This window comes from Phacochoerus africanus, chromosome 2 (assembly GCF_016906955.1).
Source record: "Phacochoerus africanus isolate WHEZ1 chromosome 2, ROS_Pafr_v1, whole genome shotgun sequence".
Classification (NCBI taxonomy): Eukaryota; Metazoa; Chordata; class Mammalia; order Artiodactyla; family Suidae; genus Phacochoerus; species Phacochoerus africanus.
This window is the reverse complement of record NC_062545.1, coordinates 51,309,547-51,327,878: the sequence shown is the minus strand read 5'-3', so window position 1 is coordinate 51,327,878 and position 18,332 is coordinate 51,309,547. Positions and strand designations below refer to the sequence as shown.

General features: G+C 39.2%; 1 protein-coding gene across 1 annotated transcript in view; it reads left to right on the top strand.

Moving 5' to 3' along the window:
• LOC125120635 (collagen alpha-1(I) chain-like) overlaps positions 1-17,863 on the top strand; it is a 106,462-nt gene extending 88,599 nt beyond the window's left edge. The window contains exons 7-8 of the mRNA XM_047769136.1: positions 11,946-12,132; positions 15,833-17,863. Of these exons, the coding sequence (XP_047625092.1) occupies positions 11,946-12,132; positions 15,833-15,938 (293 nt within the window). The 3' untranslated portion in view covers positions 15,939-17,863. The remainder of the gene's footprint in view (positions 1-11,945; positions 12,133-15,832) is intronic.
• The last annotated feature ends 469 nt before the right edge of the window (positions 17,864-18,332 follow it).

Here is an 18,332-nt window from a genome sequence, read left to right as displayed (position 1 = left end):
ACCGGGGTGGGGTGGCAGTTCTCTTTTAAATGCTCATCTCATATTAGGGGCAAAATGAAAGCAAATGAATGGCAGGTGACATGGCAAATATGTGATCCAGGCAAGAGAAGGCAGAAGGTGACAAGCAACTTACAGAGACATGCTCCTAGACTGAGACACAATCTGGCATCTTCAGCAGGAAAATTAGAGCAGCTCTACAATGCGGCAATGGCTGGAGCTTGACTAAAAGGTAGAACACCCATGATAGGGCAAGAAAAATCCTTCCCACAAGAGATACATGAAGCTTACAAAGTGGCAAGAGTGGTTCTTCTACAGTCAGTCATTCATGGCTACTAGAAAGCCCGCTACATTTTAACTTAAAAACAAGATTTGGAGGAAGCTATTGTGTATCTGAAAGATGTGTACTACCACATAATTTATTTTTTAAACAGATAATAGATTAAAAGATTTTCAATACAAAAAGTGCCAAATGTGGCCAGGTGCAATCTACACTTGAAATAAATATATTCCTATATATTTGTAAATGTATAAATTTTGTTTTTGGTCACTTTGACCAAATTACTACTTTATCAGAGACTGGCTTTATGTAACTAAAATCTACATTATGTCAGAAGCCCTACTTGAAAAAATTCCATGTTACAACAGGAATGCCTCAGACTTGTCTTTGAATGGTTAAAATCATCATTTTATAAAACTGAAATTATTTTAATTGCTGTATTTAGTCAGGGTGTGGTTCTTTCCAGTTAGAACATTTTAAACTCTCAAATGATTATTCAATAGTCTGACCCAACCATTAGGGCCGTTTCCTTTCTTTCTTGTCCATTTATAAACTGTTTACATGCATTTCTCCTCTGCACTTATTTTGGACCCCAATTTTCCTTCATTTGGAATCCATCACAAAAAGTAAAATAAAATAAACGTTCTTCTTGAAAAGTTAACTTTCCGAAAGGTTTCATTGTCATTTAGGGAGAGACTGCTTGTGATGCGGTTATGTTTGTTCTTAGCCATAAGTTCCTTAGAAAAGTAAAACAGCCTAAAGTAGAATTAAAATCAGCCCTCAGTATGTTCAGGATCCTCATGCACGGATTTTGATGTGCTGACGGTTGAATCCACAGATGTGGAACCCGTAGATGGAGGGTAGACTATACTTGGCCATTTTGCATAAGGGATTTGATCATCTGTGGAAGCTGGTATCGGAGGGGGTCCTGGAACCAATCCCTCATGGATGCGGAGGATGATAGTATTGAAGAGTTTCAAAATGAAATTTCATGAACTGGTAAATAGTTGTTATTTAAGTATTTAAAACCTGAATCACTATCTCCAAACTGTTAACAAATTGCCAGGTGGCAGATGGCATGATATATTCACGCATTGATTCATTCACCAAACAGTTGCTGGGACCCTCCTGTTGTGCCACATTGGCTGTGTGGTTTTGAAATTTTTGTAATGAAGTGAAGTGGAACATGGTGTTTAATCGAGAGATAGGTAAGTCAGCAAATACTTGCAATAGAGTGTAGGAGCTATGGTGGAAGAACACGCAGGTACCCTGGCGGTCAGAGACGGGAGTGGACCTCCCTCCCCTGGCTGGGCCAGGCACAGGCTTAGGGATGGTGGTGAGCAGCCAGGTTTCAGAGGGCACACGGGACTGGGGTTGCAGAAGGTGTGGGCACCTGCCAGTTAGGGGGTCATTCCAAGGGCAGAACCAGCAGAAGAAAGAGCAGGCCTGTCTGGGTTAGTCCTTCAAAACACCTCCATCCCTTCAGTTATGACAAAATTAAAGACTCCTTCAATGTGGTTTCCACATCCAGCCCAGACCCATGAAAGTGATTGTGGAAATTCTTCCCAGCCCTTTCCTGCACTACCTCCCTTCTATTCATCCATTCCTGCTGGAAAGGCCTAGGCCCCCATGTGGGGAATCGCCCACGACTTCTCCCCGAGCTCAGCCTAACCCTAACCCCAGCCCTTGCTGTGCTCTGCTCTTTTCATCTTTCTCAATTCTCAGATGTGTTGCCATGTGTCCTCACTTCTGCTTCCCTAAGTTAAGCTCCCATGGGCTCCTTTACATGGTTGCATAACCCGTATCCTATTTTCCTTACCTGCAGCCACACAGCCAGGGTAAACCCCAAAGTGCAGGCACAGCCATGTTACTTGCCTGTTTTGTCACCTCTTACTGGCCTCCAGAGTTTGGAGGTGATGCGTGAAGTGAACATCTTGCCTGGCACATCCCGGCCCCCCTTTTGCCTGGCTTCTCTTCGCCTGCATTCACATTTGGCTCTAACTCTGCTGAATGACGGTCAACTCACTTCTTGACGATCCCAGCGACGTGACTGTTCTTTTGGGTACACTTACAGCTTCACTAGCTCCTTCCCTGCCCACCTCTTCCAAACCCCCATTGGCACTTTCTATGGCTAAATTTATTCAATTTCCAAGACTCAGCCTAGGTACCAATCACAAGGAAGTGTTTTTCAACCCACCACAGCCCTTGTCACACTTAAGACAATTGTTTATGTGTCTGTCTTGAAGATTAGGCTGTATCTTTCTTGAGAGTGAGGTTGATACCCTTTATTGCTCATCCCTCGGAATTTAAAACATTGGTGGTTTATGTAGGCACTCACATGTTTGCTGGATGAGTAAATGAACAGTGTTCAGTAACAGTTTGACAGTTGATGCCACTTTGATTTACGGTATGGTATGCCCTCATGGAGGGTTGTTTTGTGATGTGTAGTATTGATAACTTTCTTTGTAATATAAGTGTTTTGTGCACCATAGATCAAACTAATGAATGAAGTCTAAGAACCATTTGAGTAATTCTTTCTAAAGAACTTCAGGTATCAACTAACTCCACTCATATATAGGCTTCTAATTACAGCTTTATATCCTTCCAAATATCAGATTTATTTATTTATTTATTTATTTTGTCTTTGGTCTTTTTAGGGCCGCACCCATGGCATATGGAGGTTCCCAGGCTAGGGGTCTAATCGGAGCTGATGCTACAGGCCTACGCCACAGCCACAGCAACACCAGATCCTTAATCCACTGAGTGAGGCCAGGGATCGAACCCACAACCTCATGGTTCCTAGTCGGATTCGTTTCTGTTGCATCACAACAGGAACTCCTCAGATTAAAAAAAAAACAAAAACAAAAATTTAAGCATTATTTTAGCAATTTGTAATACACCATTTTATGCATGTAACTTGTGTACTATCATATTTATTTTTTTCTTTTTATTGAATTTATGGCTTCATAACCCATAATTAAAGTAACTAACTTTCAGTAATTAAACTGACAGATGGTCTTCTGTTGCAAGCCCAGTTCAGCCATTATCCTCAGTTATATGAGGAAGTGAGTTGAAGCAAAATTGTACAGCTCAGAGAGTGAGAAGTTGGATCCTACAGACGGAAAGGAAAGGTGCTCCATGAAAGGGGTTAGTGAGTATTTCGAGACCATTTTGGGAAATCAGAGAATATTGAAAATCTCATGTTTACAGAATCCATGAGTGTACAAAGGCCAAAGCTGTAGACCCCAGGAGAATCCTAGAATGTACAGAGCAGGAAGAGAACATCCATCCTAAGAGAGCCATAATTTAGTCCCAAGTATGCTTTCCGGTCTTTTTGAAATGATGCTGGGTTTCCTGAGGCTTGTGCCGCCGCCCACCAACCCCCCCAGCCCCTCCCTAGAGCTCACTGAGGGACAGATACTGTAAACATCCTACACTCTCAGCTGTGGAAAGTAAGAAAGCTGGGAGAAGGCTGTTTACTCTCTCTGCCTTGGAAATCAGCTAAAGAGAAATGGACTGGGAGTATTTTTACATGTGTCTTATAATTGATCTTATCCAGTATTTCTTTATGAAGTCAACTCTAAAAGGAAAGAAGTGAATTGACTGAGTTGTGCTAACAAATATAAAATAACTTGTAAGATCACTTCTCTCTGACCTGCCTAACATCATTTGGGGGAAAGGAAAAAAAGATTACCAAACACCCAAGAGATAAAGGTTCTGGTAACTTATGAGGCTGAGGCTATGTTTTGTGGGTTGCCAGAGCCTGGTCTGTAAAAGCAACAGAACATTAAGTAAATGCCTGCACATTAAACCAAACACTTCTCCATCATCCTGAACAGCATTTTCTACACTGATTTAGCTTTGATTGAAGCAAAAGTTCTGGTGTCCTGGGACTTGCTGTTTTGTCAAGGATCAGATGCAGTTTGGAGCCCCAGATTTAAATAGTGGTAATGATGAACAGTATGAATAGGCCCTGCTATTTAAAATCGAGAGTATAGTTACACATTTTATGAAAATATTGGATTATGGGAGAGGCAGGTGGAAGGCAAAGAAAGAATTTTAAGAAAAATCCACAGAACTAGGTTCAGCCTTAACCACAACACTCATAACTTTTTCATTTCTTCTTCTCTGTAAGTAGTTTAAAACAATGGTTTATTGAACAGCTCATCTAGATTTGACTTAACCCAAAATTTGTGTTCTTCTCTTTTTTTTCTAAAGAATTTTAGATAAGTTTTCTTTTCAAGGGGTATCTTTAAATAATAAGGTATACTCAAATATAGCAAGCCCCTTTAAAAGCGTGAAATAATTAACTTAATGCCTGCTTTGCTAGTAAACAAATCTAGACACAGTTACTTGCATGTATCGTCTTGGTATATCAAAATATGCCAGTTGCTTAAGCTAAAAGATACTCTACTGCTTTAGCTATTAGAGGAAATTTTAATTTCACCTTCTTGCTGAGTGCAGGATCTAAGACAATAGGAACAATTGTTTGATGTTAAGTGTAACCCCCCCCCCAAAAAAAAAGATATATGAATACGATCACTTTAGTATGTCATTTCAAGGAAGTGTTTGAACAAACTGTTTGCCTCAGTGGATGGCACAGCTGAAGCGCTGCCTGAGCAGCTCCAGCCTGGGCAAGTCATCAAGCTTCCCAGGCTTTGCCTCCGGGCTTCAGGAAGACCTCTTGGAGACAATGCTCTCCAGTCTTCTCAAAGAAATAGTTATTGTGAATGTTGGAAATTTTACTTTCTGCCAGGTGGTGCAGATTATATGGGTAAATGCAAAAACAGCTCAAAGGAGGGGGAGAATGACCCATGTGCTTTTCAATAGCTTTTTAGTTAGTCTCCGTAAATATTCCAGATGTCGGTTGATTTTGACTTTTAGTCATGAATGTGGCTGTTCCGAAGGTTATTGTAATATGTGCAGATACTCATTCCATCATCCGGGAAATATTTACTGAGCACTTACTGTGTGCCAGTTACAGACACTGTGAGGGTAAATCAGTGAACAGAAACAGTCCTTACTCACATGAACCACAAATAAGTATGGATAATGTGTCAGGATATAAACATCTTGTTTATTCTGTATATCTAAAAGATCTAATCTTATTCAATGATGTTATTACCTTTTTTGATCTTTCAAAATGAAATGAATTTAAGTATTCCAGAACATTTATTTCACTGTCTATGAAAAACATCTAGGTATAAATCTGTATACTATTTTAGCTTTTGCATTATTCTTCCAAGTCTGTTCTCATTGTTCCTAGCCTATTTTGTGACATAGGTAAGTATTTTAGTAAACATGCTTGAGAGGTCATGGTTAAGTATATACATTTTCTGAGAAGAGATTGCTAATTAGTTATATAATTAAAAGGCTAAATCTATATGTGTTTACATGCATATTTATATATTAAGTATATTATATATATTCTAGCTATCATTATATATAGTATAAGTAAATTTTATTAATTTGAACCTTACTCTTTTTCAAATTTATAGTTCTCGATATACTGATAAGAATGATTTATCTTTGCACTCGATTTCTATGTATAGTATATGTTTGTTGTTTGATAAGCAAATGCTATAAATACTTTAAAACTATTTTAAATGTGAACATCCATTTATATTTGAAACAACATAAGCTTTAACTGACAGTTCTTTGCAAGCCTAATTTGTCATAAAAACTCAACAGAAATAAAAGTCTAATATATACTTTGTTTATGAATCCATGGTCTCCTTGTCCCTATTTGTTTAAATTAGTAAGTCTTTATAATGTAAATATGTTTATGCCTAGTGGTAATCTATTTCTACAAAACTCAAGTTAGATTTCTCTGGATTTAAATGTAGTCCGTCCTTCCTCTTCATTTTAAAAGTGCAGAGAGCAAATAATCAATCCATGACAGTGGTTCTTGGGTGTATTTAGGTTAACTCTCATTGAAAAGCTATGTGAATAATATGCAAAAGTCAGTTATATTTCTTTTCATCAGGAACAAACTAAAATAAAATTAAAACACCATTTAAAATAGCAACAAAACTATAAAATACCCCAAAGATAAATCTGACAAAAGTTCTATAAGCTCTCTACACTGCAAATTAAGTATTGTTGAGAGAAATTAAAGACTTAAATAAGATGGAGAGATATACCATGGCCATGCAGAGCAAGACTCAGAATTGTTAAGGGGCAATTCTCTCCAAGATGATTGAGAAGGTGCAATGCCGTCCCAAAACAGAATCTGAGCAGGAGAGAGAGAGAGAATGTGTGTGTATTTGTAAATTGATAATCTAATTCTAAAATTTGTAATGAATTTTGGGCCTCTACTACACACCAGGCATAAAAGCCAATTCCAGATGGATTGTAGATATAAATATGAAAGATAAAACAATAAATATTTTAGGACAAAAACATAGAACATCTTTATGACCTTGGAGTGGGCAAAATGTCCTTAAAAATTTATAAGACAACACTAACCAGAAAAGGAAAAAAATTACCATTTGGAAAATAATAATACCAAGAACCTCTGTTCATCAAAAGACATCGAGAAAATAAAAAGACAACATATAAGGTAAAAGATATTTGCAACAAATACAACAAACAACATGTACCCAGACTATATAAAGAATTCCTACCAATTTACAAGACAGACAAGCCAGTAGAAAAATGAGCTAAGACTTGAACAAAAAGAGGATATGCAGGAGTTCCCATCGTGGCTCAGTGGTAATGAACCCAACCAGTATACATGAGGATGCAGGTTTCATCCCGGCCTCACTCAGTGCATTAAGGATCTGGTGTTGCTGCCAGCTGTGGTGTAGGTTACAGATAAGACTTGGATCTGGCGTTGCTGTGGCTGTGGTGTAGACCGGCGGCTACAGCTCTGGTTGGACCCCTAGCCTGAGAACCTCCATATGCCACAGGTGCAGCCCTAGAAAAAGGCAAAAAGACCAAAAAAAAAAAAATGCCTTTCAAATCTTTTTTTTTTTAAATAAAAGGCTTCAACTTTGAACACCATCTTGAAGGAGCCTTTCCATTAAGCCCAAAGTAGAAATCCTTGACTCCTTCACATATTAGGTCACAGGCCTAACAAGTCCCCTGTAACACTTCTCACCTGCAGCCCCTGCTCCCTGCCCCCCTGAACCGAGGGGTTTTGGAAACCTGTGCTTCCATTTTTGGTTGTCACAGTAGCTGGGGAATACCACTCTCACAGGACTTGGGAGAGTCCCACACACAAAGTAATTTTGACAAACATTACAGTAGTCCTTCCCCAAGACAAACTGACACAGTCTTCCAGACAGTTTACTTTTAGGAAAATTTGAACTATATACACTGAAGACTCTTCAGTTTAATACACCTCTATATAATGTCCTCTCTGGGGGGCTTGTAGGTTTCAAACAGGTACATACGATTATCTGGATGACCATTATAATAATTACCTCCAGACTGACTAGAAGAATACCCTATGTCTTGTAGTGACTGCTGAACATTCTGTGATGTTGTGTCATCAAATGCTTTGTCACCCAAAAGCCAGGCGTGGCCTTGAAGATCTTCCTTTTTGGCTCAGAGAAAAAAAATTTAACCTCCAAGTTTTATAGGGTAAAAACAGTAATTTCTGCAGTTCAGTAATGCTCGTCTCTGGAGAATCAGACCACATCCAGAATTCCATGGTGTAGTTCACTCACTGGAAAGCTGTGAATTCCTATGTGATCTAAAAAGCTTTCAAAACCTTGGCGGAGGCGTTCCTGAAATAATGTCTTTGAAACCACCTTTGCCCTTAGAAATGATTTGCTTTCGTGTCCCTGCTAGCCCCATCACGTAAGGGCAGTAGAGGGGCCGAGCCTTTCTTCCCCTGAGCTCTGAGCAGGCAGTGTTGGCTCCACGATAGTCATCACAGTGATGGTGGCCCTCCTGTCCCATCTCATGCTACCCACTGCCCCGCAGCTCCAGAACACACCAGCTCAGCCAGGACACTGGACCACTGGGCAAACACACAGCTGTCACCCCCTTCAGGACTGCTCCTGCTGTACTTACTGTTAAACTTGTGCTTCCATGAACCTGTTTGAATTCCACATAACCCACTCCAGTTCACCAAGTGGAACCTGATGAGATTTCATTGGCTCTTTCTTCGCAAGTACTCATGAGCTCAGTGCTAGAGAACAAGCATAGCCTATCTACTGATCATCATCATCATCATCCTGATAACCACCCATCATCACTAAGGACCCTCTGGTCCAGAAGACATGTTAGGGACCAAAAGCAAGTATCCCCGCTATGTACTAGGCACAGTTCTAAATATTTTGCTTATTTTAACTGATTTAATCTTTACAATTAAACAAATAGGCACTAAGGTAATTTTTTAGATGAGAAATCCAATGAGAGAGATGAAGAAAATTGGCCAAGGTTATGCTAAGAAGCCTAGAGCTGGGATCCCATCCAGGCAGTGTGATGCCAGAAATCACCCCTAACCCTGAAGCTATATGCACAAGACCCTCTCTGAGTTGGGTATTTTTGTCCAGTTTTTCCAGGGGAGGACACTGAAATTGAAAGAGTTAAGAAAATGTGGTAGTCACTGGATTGTTTACAGATATTCCAGATCATCTTTCCTTCTGTGCATAAGGAAGTAGCACTTCTCCACATCCTCGAAGGTTTGGGATGCCCATGGGACGGGCTTTGGTCGATGAAATGGAAGTGCCAGAGAAGCACTGAGAGCCTGCATGGAGTTCACCATGGTCCTGTCTGCTGTGTTGGTGAAACCCTCATCACAAGGTCGTTATACAGCAATAGAAAAAGAATAAACTATCTAATAAACAGTACTAGAACAATTGGTTAACAGAAGAAAAAGGTATAACAAACTGTAGCTGGATTAGAGAGTTAAATTTTTCTTAAAAGCCAAATAGATGAGCATTTACATGCTCTGAAGATGAGAGAAAACCTTCCAAGAATTAAAGCAACTTTTAAAAATCCACAAGATAAAGGACCAATATAAATATAGTGAAGACTTTACACATCAAGACATACCAAACAAAATATGAAAAATAGCAATTTGGGGAAACATCTGCAAAACTTATATGACAGAGTAGAAATGGTCATACTACATGAGACAAAGAGTTAAGATAGAGACTTAAATAGAAAAATGGTAAAATATATCAAATGCTAATTCACAAGAGAAGATATAAAAATGGTTAAAATGCTTAAAAGTTTCAGTAGCGATAATAATCATGACGGTTTCTAAGATGAAAGTTCTCTGACATCAAGGGTAATCTCCTCTGACTGAAAAGTTAAGCCTTCATGAGATGGTCTGTTGGCTTATCATAGCCACATAAAATTGAGTAAAGCGATATGATATATTTTTTGAGATGTATTTTCTAAAGCTTTGGACTACGTCAGTAGAATATAAAACTCTATTGATCAACTATCATATGTGGTCGGCCTTGAGATTACTAAACTTTTTCCAGAATTAATGGAAAAAATGGCTGTCTAGGAGTTCCTGTTGTGGCCCAGCTGGTTAAGGACCTTGCTGTCTCTGTGAGGATGCTGGTTTGATTCCTGGCCTCACTTAGTAGGTTAAGGATCAGGCATTGCTGCAAACTGTGGCATAGGTCGCAGATGTGGCTGGGATCTGACATTGCTGTGGCTGTGGCATACATAGAGCAAAGCTGCAGCTCTAATTCTGCCCCTAGCCAGGGAACTTCCATATGCCACAGGAGCAGCCATTAAATTAATTAATTTAAAAAATAAAAAATAAGTTTAAAAGGCTGTCTTTTAGGAAATCCTATTGAGAGTATGGTTTTTTAATGTTAATTTATGCCAGAAACAAAAATAAATGTAAGTGATGATAAACATTAGTTTTTTAGGATCCAGAATTTTAAAATTTAATGGACCTCCATGGACCACTGGATCAGAAGTTATGATCTTTTAAATCACATATTTGAAGCAGGTGAAATTGACTTTAGTTTAGCTTATTGTAATTAAAATTAGCATGAATTACCATGATGGACTCAGAGTTGGTTAATCTCTGGCCTTGGGTAGGGGTTCTTCAATATAGACGCAAGCCTAAAGCAGAAGCAATGGAGTACAATTGTTTTGAGTTCATTTTAGGGCCATAGATATACAATTGAGAGTTCTAATCCAAAGACTGATGAGTTAAAAGCCTGTTTCTGCTGTTGCATGGGTTCAGTCCCTGGCCTGGGAACTTCCACATGCCACAACTCTCCCAAAAATAAAGTCTGTTTTCAACTGCAAATTCCATTTCTACGAAGCAGAAACTGCCAGAACACAGTGGTGGCAGGGTTTTCCTTCTCCCTTGGTGGGATGAGGGCTTGGCAAGAGATGAAGAGTAGAAAGAACGAGGAAATATTAGGAATAGGGCAATAAAATAAGCTTTTTCAAGGAAGTATTACACTAAAATCATTTTCTCCTATGCTCAATTCATATAGAGATTAAATAGGTTAAGTATTTCCTGCAACTGGGAATAAAATGGTTATTACTATCCTTTGTTTACAAAAGCAGTTCCCTTAATCCAAAATTAGTGTGATATATTGATATTAAAGTGAAAACCACCTTTGCATTGATGAAATTTAAAGTTTTATATAAAAATAAAAATAACAGAAGAATAGCTAGTGTGTGAGTATATTGGTATGCAGGTATATATATGTAAAGAGAGCTAGGAAATCTAAGATTAGATTAGAAAAATAGATTGGATTCCCTAGCTCTATTTACTGAAAGTGCCAAGAAGCAAAGACCAGAGCAGAAAGTCTAGCGCCCAGGCATTGGTTCCCACTGAAAGGAGGCTTCTAGGAGACATGGCTGATTGCAGGGCTGGATCCTAAGGATACAGGCTACCTGTAGCATCACACACTTGCGCTCCTCTATTGTTCAAATCCTACAAAACCACAGTTTCTTCCCCCATGGTGATGGGACCACCATGAGGTTTATAACAGTCCTCAGGACCTTAAAGAACTTCCACCAATCTCAAATTGTCACTTACTTGTATTCTGTGTTCCTGCAAACATTTCTTGAAAGGTCATATAAAACTTGGATCTTTGAATTGTGGTAAACTTCCCTTATTTGCAACTGATCCCACATTTCTACTCCCATACATTGTCTGACATTAAGGGCTAAAAATTGTGCCAGAACATGGAAGTCAGAAAGATCAGCCACAGCAAATTAAACACATGACATTGAAGAAGGCATTCAGTAGAGTATGGATTTTTTTTTTTAAGCAGAAAGAAAAGAGGGAGTTCCTATCGTGGCTCAGCAGAAACAAATCTTGACTAGTATCTATCAGGATGCAGGTTCGATCCCTGGTCTTGTTCAGTAGTTTAAGGATCTGGCATTGCCCTGAGCTGTGGTGTAGGTGACAGACACAGCTCAGATCCAGTGTTGCTGTGGCGTAGGCCAGCAGCTACAGCTCTGATTCGACCCCTAGCCTGGGAACTTCCATATGCCGTAAGTGCGGCCCTAAAAAGACAAAAGAAAAAGGAGGGAGGAAAGAAACACCTCATTGACTGAGAGGATTAGCAGCAAACTTGTTGACTAAGAATATACCCAGGAGGCTCACCGGCTGACAGTACAGCTGTCCTCGGAGCATAAGGGAAAGTACATCAGAGGCAAACTGCATCATTGTAAACTTGCCTTTTATCATTTTCCTATATCCACCCAACACTCTTCTTACCAGTGGATTGGATTGGTGACTGCAGCTTTGTCAGCAGCCGTGACTCCATGTCCCAGGATGCAGGGCAACCCATCTGGGGAAGACCCGAGGAGGCAGAGGATGCCCTTCTACGCAAACTACGGTGCCAGGACCAGCCTTCCACCTCCCTGGAGGTGATCTGTGCTCTGGATGTGCTGACTTGGAGAAGCAGGTAAGAACAGTCACCAACCAGGCAGGCCAGGCCTTGTCCCTTGGTGAAGAGAGAGACAGTGAAGTTGAGGAAGGCACATGAAAGCCATGTTCCCAGGGCTTCAGAAAGGGGGGGTGGTCCTAACTGATGGCCCAGAAGGACCTACGTGTCATGGCAAACTTGGGGTGCTGTCATTTTGTTAAGTTGTGAGCTCACCGCTCTTGGGCAGGCCCCTCTTGCTCTGCTCCACTGCTAAACCACTTTTCCTTTTGTGTGTGTGTTTTTATGGCTGCTTTTGCTGATTAATTCTTGCACACAAGGGAGGCTTAAATGGCTGTTATAAGTTTGAGGCTCATCCAATGCTAAGCTTGGTTATATGCACTGCACTATCCCCCGTTTTCATGGTTGCTTAATTTGCTGTTCTCTGGATGAAAAGGAAGGGGAGACAAACATTGTGAAGGAAACATAGATTTTCTTCTTTTCCCTTTTTATTCTTGAACTGCCTCACACAGTCCTTTCAAGTGGCTTATGGAAAGGATTAAAAGTGAAGGGTGAAAAAGACAAATAGAAGCTGTTTCTTTTGTCAGCCTCTGAAGTTCCATGAACAGACAGAAAGTTCAATTGAGGTCTATGAAAATATTAGCAGATGCCAAAAGGCCAGCAGCCAGGATTTGTGTCTTTGTGCAAGAACTGAATAGCTACCAACAGCTAGAACATTTTTAAAACCTTAGCAGTGATAGAATAGTCCTGTGAAAAAGAAAGTGAGAAAGAGAGAAATGTTCTTAAATTATTAGCTTTATGAACTTTGAAAAGGGTCTTCTGTACAGATCCTAAACCTCTAACCATGTAGATAACTGAAATACTAAGATTTGGAGATGACATTTATTTATTTTTTAATGATGCTATTAGTAATAGTGGTTAAAATGAATTCGACTCAACTTGAAAATTTTTTGTGAGGGGATATGCATAATCATTAGTCAAAATTTAAGTTTACGACAAGCAAAAATGTCAACTTCTAAGATAATTCTACTTTTAAGTAATTCAGCATGCCAATCACATGATATCTTAAGATGGAGATTTTTTTCTCAATAGCAAGCTTAATTGATTACATTAATATAATCATGGTTAGCCCTTCTTAATTATTTTATGCTTCTGAATATTTAAGTTGGAAATATATCTACTGGATTCATCTTTTTAAAATGATATTAGACAACCTATAAAAATATTTAGGCTGTATAAAATGAATTTAAAACAATATCCAAAGTTGTAAATGTTATTTATAAGGTGGAATTTCATTTTTAAGACAAAGTATGTGACAAAAATATGATTAAGGTAAATAATTGGGTTTTTATTTACTAATTAAATTATAAACTGTGTAAATGCTTTAAAATGCTTGGTTAAGGATAAATTCCTTTTTATAAGTATAATCCATAGCTTCGATTTATCTTTATCATAAATTAATTTATTGCTTTTATTTCTTTAAGGACAATTTTTCTATTACAAGCATCTTAACAGATATTTGACTGTAATGACAGGAAAGAAACAGTAGAGGGCACTTTAGTTCCCTAACAAAATAAAACCATTTCTACAACATTTTATAAATCAGTAAAATAGGCGAAGGGAAGATTTGAACTATCTGGTAAAGGTTAAACAAAAACATGAAGCTAGTTCCTCTGCTTCATGGAGCCTAATAGAAGATAACTCAGATAAACAGCAATTTCTTCTTTAATCCATCCATAAACAAACTAAATAACATGAAAAACAAGTGCTCTCAGATTGGCAAATTCATGAGTCCATCATTTCAAGAGTATTTCACTTTAAAACTCTCACAATTACTTGTAAATTTCCCAATCTATTAAATGTACTTCATTGAAATCAGTAAATTCTTATCATCCAGGGTTTTTAAGAGGTAGATTTTGAGCTCTCAGTACATAAGAAGTAGCACTATGTAACCGTGTATTTCTTGTATCTTGGTTCTATACCCACTAGCAATTACCTTTAGTTATGTTACTTAATCACAATTTCTTCCAAACTTATCTTTATCATCATCATCATTGTCATTTCAAAGCAAGGTCCTTGCTTTCAAGTAACTTCCACTCTGTTCTGCCTGAAAAAAGTAAAATTGATGTGTGAAACAGTAAACTGAAGAGAGAGAAGGCATAATAAATCTAAATTGTTTTGTTTAATGTGTAAGTGACCCCCAGGCAAATCATTATCATTCCCAGAGCCTCGGTCTTTACATCTTGAGGTTCTGGACTTGATGATCTGACTAAAACATTATTATCTTTTTTTTTTTTTTAATTTTTATTTTTTGGCATGCAGAAGTTCCTGGGCCAGGGATTGGCCCTGAGCCACAGCAGTAAAAAGGCTGGATCCATAACCTGCTAGACCACCAGGGAACTCCACTATCATCCATTCTTATGTTGTATATTGTTCTATCAAATTTTGTTAATTAAGCTCTCAACAGATTTACTATGGTTCTGAACCTTTTGGGGTGTCAAGACCCACTTGACAATCTTACAGGAGCTTATCCCCTCAAAAAGTGCTCTAAGGTTTGTCTTATTCAGAACAAGTTAGATTAATTTCAGGAGGACCTCCAGAAATAAATCCACAGACTCCCTTACGGATTGTCTGGCATAACAACTCTGGACTATGTCAAGAATCTCTGGGAGTTCCCACTATGACACAGTGGATTAAGAACCCTACTGCAGTGCCTCGCGTCTCTGTGGAGGTGTGGGTTTGATTTCCAGCCCAGTACAGTGGGTTAAAGGTTTTGGTGTTTCCGCAGCTACAGCTCAGATTCAGCCCCTGGCCTGGGAACTTGCATATGCCATAGGTATGGCCATTTAAAAAAAGAATCTTTGAAAAAAATACAAATTATACAGCTCCCACATAGTTGGGGGTTTATGCCTAGAAATGTTAAATGCTGTTGTTGGATGAAGGTGGGCAATGCTGCTGGAGATGGGGGTAGACCCCAAGCAAGCTTTCACTTTATTTCATAGGCAACAGGAAGTATACTGGAGTGTTTCAATATAGAAGCAGAAGATACACCTTTTTAATAGCAAAATCAGAGAGTCAGATGCAAAATAAACAGAAGAAAGAAAGCAGGGTGATAATCCATGAATCCATCACCATAATCATCTGGGAGGCATTGTGAGAACTGTTTCGGACCTAGAGGTTCTCACACTAAGTGATGTAAGCCAGACAGAGACAAATATCACATGATATCGCTTATATGTAGAATCTAAAATATGATACAATGAACTTATTTACAAAACAAATCAGACTCACAGACATAGGAAACAAACTAATGGTTACCAAAGGGGAATGGGGGAGGGATCAATTAGGAGTTTGGGATTAATATATATACAGAACTATATAGAAAATAAATATTAAGGCCCTACTGTATGGCACAGGGAGCTACGTTCAATATTTTGTAATAAACTATAGTGGAAAAGAATCTGAAAAAATAATGTATATATATATATATAAAACTGAATCACTTTGCTGTACACCTGAATTTAACAACATTGCAAATCAACTATATTTCAAGTAAAAAATAAATAAAATAAAATCTTCCCAAAATTAGGATGTTCCCTTCTCTAAGTGGCCCTACTTTGATTTGGTGTCCTAAGTAGTAAGACAGAAGTTTTCAAACACCAAGGAACATTTTGAAACCAGATGAAGAATTATTCCCCAATTCCATTTATTTTCTACTCAGGGCAACAGTGGATACCAGCAGCCTGCTTTTGCATTCTTCTTCAGATGTGGGGAACTTCAGCCCAAACTGCCCAGGACCCACCAAAGGGTGTGGCATCGCCTCCTGATAGGCAGAACCAGAGGGCTTTGCTTCCCAGCCACACCCAGGTCCAGGGATGGGTGCTCTGTCTCCTACTCCATCCTTCAGGGCAGAAGTGATGGGCTATTCATACTGTTACCTGAGGCTGGACCAATGTGGAAAGACTTCTCCATTCCATAAGTGGCCAAAAACAAGCAAGCAAAATTTCCGGAGTTTTCTCACAGAACTTTAGTGAAAATTTTTAAAATTCATATTTTATTATATATGTAATAATGGATATAGTTATGTATTCCTTTATTTTATGGATTTAGTATATATATATAATTTCAATAAATTGTAGACAGACATAGATATTGTCTTCTAGGAAGTTTGCTCATAGATCCTGATATTGCCATGTATTGCCAAATCTTGTTTCCCATGGGAAGGGAAAAAGATTGTTTGTTACAGGTAAGGATTGGCTACAGAGATGTTCTTATTTTTATAAATTTGGAATTTGTTCTACAGCCCCCAAGAGTAGAGACAGAAGTGAGCCAGGGCCAATGAACTGGAGAAAACAGGTTAGAGTCAAGCGTCAGTTTGTGGATTGCACTCAGAACATGGTATTTAGCTAGACATCTAACAACAATCCCACAGCATCTACAGAACAACCTCTCTGCAACTCACTGGAGGCAACTCCTGGTCTGGCCCAGCCCACCTTCCAGCCTCCTGCCCCTACCCGCCCACTCTGCAGTCCGTGTTTACTGGCACCACACACCCTCATGTTTCATGAGTTTACACACTTGTCCCCCTTCCCCATGACTCTCCATCTGGTGAAATCCTAGCCATGCCTAGGCCCCAGCCCCAAAGCCACCTTTTCTGCTAAGCCCTCATCCACTCCCCCTGCCCACTTCCTGCAAACTAACTAAATAACTGGCCCCTGCTTCTGGGCCCCATAGGACTGTGTTCACTGTGTAAAGCTCCACAGAGGGTCAGTCACCCCCGTCTTTCACACTGCACTGCAAGCTCCTCCAAGAAGGAGCTTGGCTTAATTTCTTTTATTTCCCAAGTTTCTAGCACAATATTGGCACATAATAGGAAATAGTATTTCTTAAATAAAGAAAAGGAGAGAGGGAAAGGAATTCCAGTCAAAGGCCTTTCTAATAAGAATCCTGTGAAAATCTCAAAGGAGCCTGACTATGGCCATGGCATTGGGAATGGAAATTCAAAATTATGAACAGATTAGACTGGACCAGTGATCAAATATAAGGAATGAGAGAGAAGGACCGGAAGATGATTTGACCAAGTTTCCTGGCCTAAGAGACAGAGAATGTAAACCAGTTATTGATTGAAAACACAGGAAGACTAAGAATGGGGCAGAGGTGAATTTTCCTTCCAACTCTTCACTTGATACCGAGAGGGACATTCAGTGATAGATGCTTCACAGATAATTGTGTATTCAGAGCTGACACCTTAGGAAGGGATCAGAGCTTATAGTGCAACAGCGGAGGAAACTATGGTATGGATCCCATGTTAGAGAAAAGGACCAATGATTGGATTTAGGGTTCTGCCTCTAAGAAATGAGAAAAAGAAGAGAAGGCAATAAAGGAATCTGGAGAGAGAGCTAGATGAAGCCATATAAGAAAACAGTGTCACAGGACCAGTGGAAGAAGAGCCATTCGAAGAGAGCAGAGGCCAGGGCTACAGGATGTTGACAATGAGCCAGAGGAGGAGGATGCAGTCACTCAAGGTAACCCCAGAGACGCAGCCTCACCAGATGGGATGTAGATGGAGCTGGTAGAGGGAGAAAGTGAAAACAGTGAGTGTGACCTTCTCTTAGAAATGTTAGTCATAACAGGGATGAGGGATATTTCCATTCATTCTGTAAATTATTTCTAATTGTGACCTACATTGTCTTTTAATTGAATGTTGGCTTAATCAAGTTTCATTAAAGCTTTAACTGCCCACAGCTACTAAGATAATTTTTGCTTTTTAATTGAAGAATGTGTGTATAGTGCTGAAGTAAGGGTGAAAAAGTGTGATGATTAATTTATATTCTCTTTTAAAGCATATCATGTAATTCTAAAAGGAAGCAACTGTTTTGGGGGGTTTTTCCAAAAAGATGAACCCAAAAGACCTTGAAGAGTCCCTTATGTAAGAAAGAAGAGAGAAAGAAAGAGAAAGAAAGAAAGAAAAAAAGAAAGAAAGAAAAAGAAAGGGAGAGAGAAAGAAAGGAAGAAAAAAAAAGAAGGAAGGAAGGAAGGGAAGGAGGGAGGGAAGAAGGAAGGAAAGGAAAAAAGAAAAGAGAAGAAAGACGGTTCCGTTAAATCCAGCTGGCATGGTGTCCTCTCAGCTGCTCTGGGCTGGACCCTAAAATAGGGTCAGCAGTTTAACTGTGAGTCCTACCCACTTGTCATTTCCCACTTGGCTTTCTCCTCCTGTCACT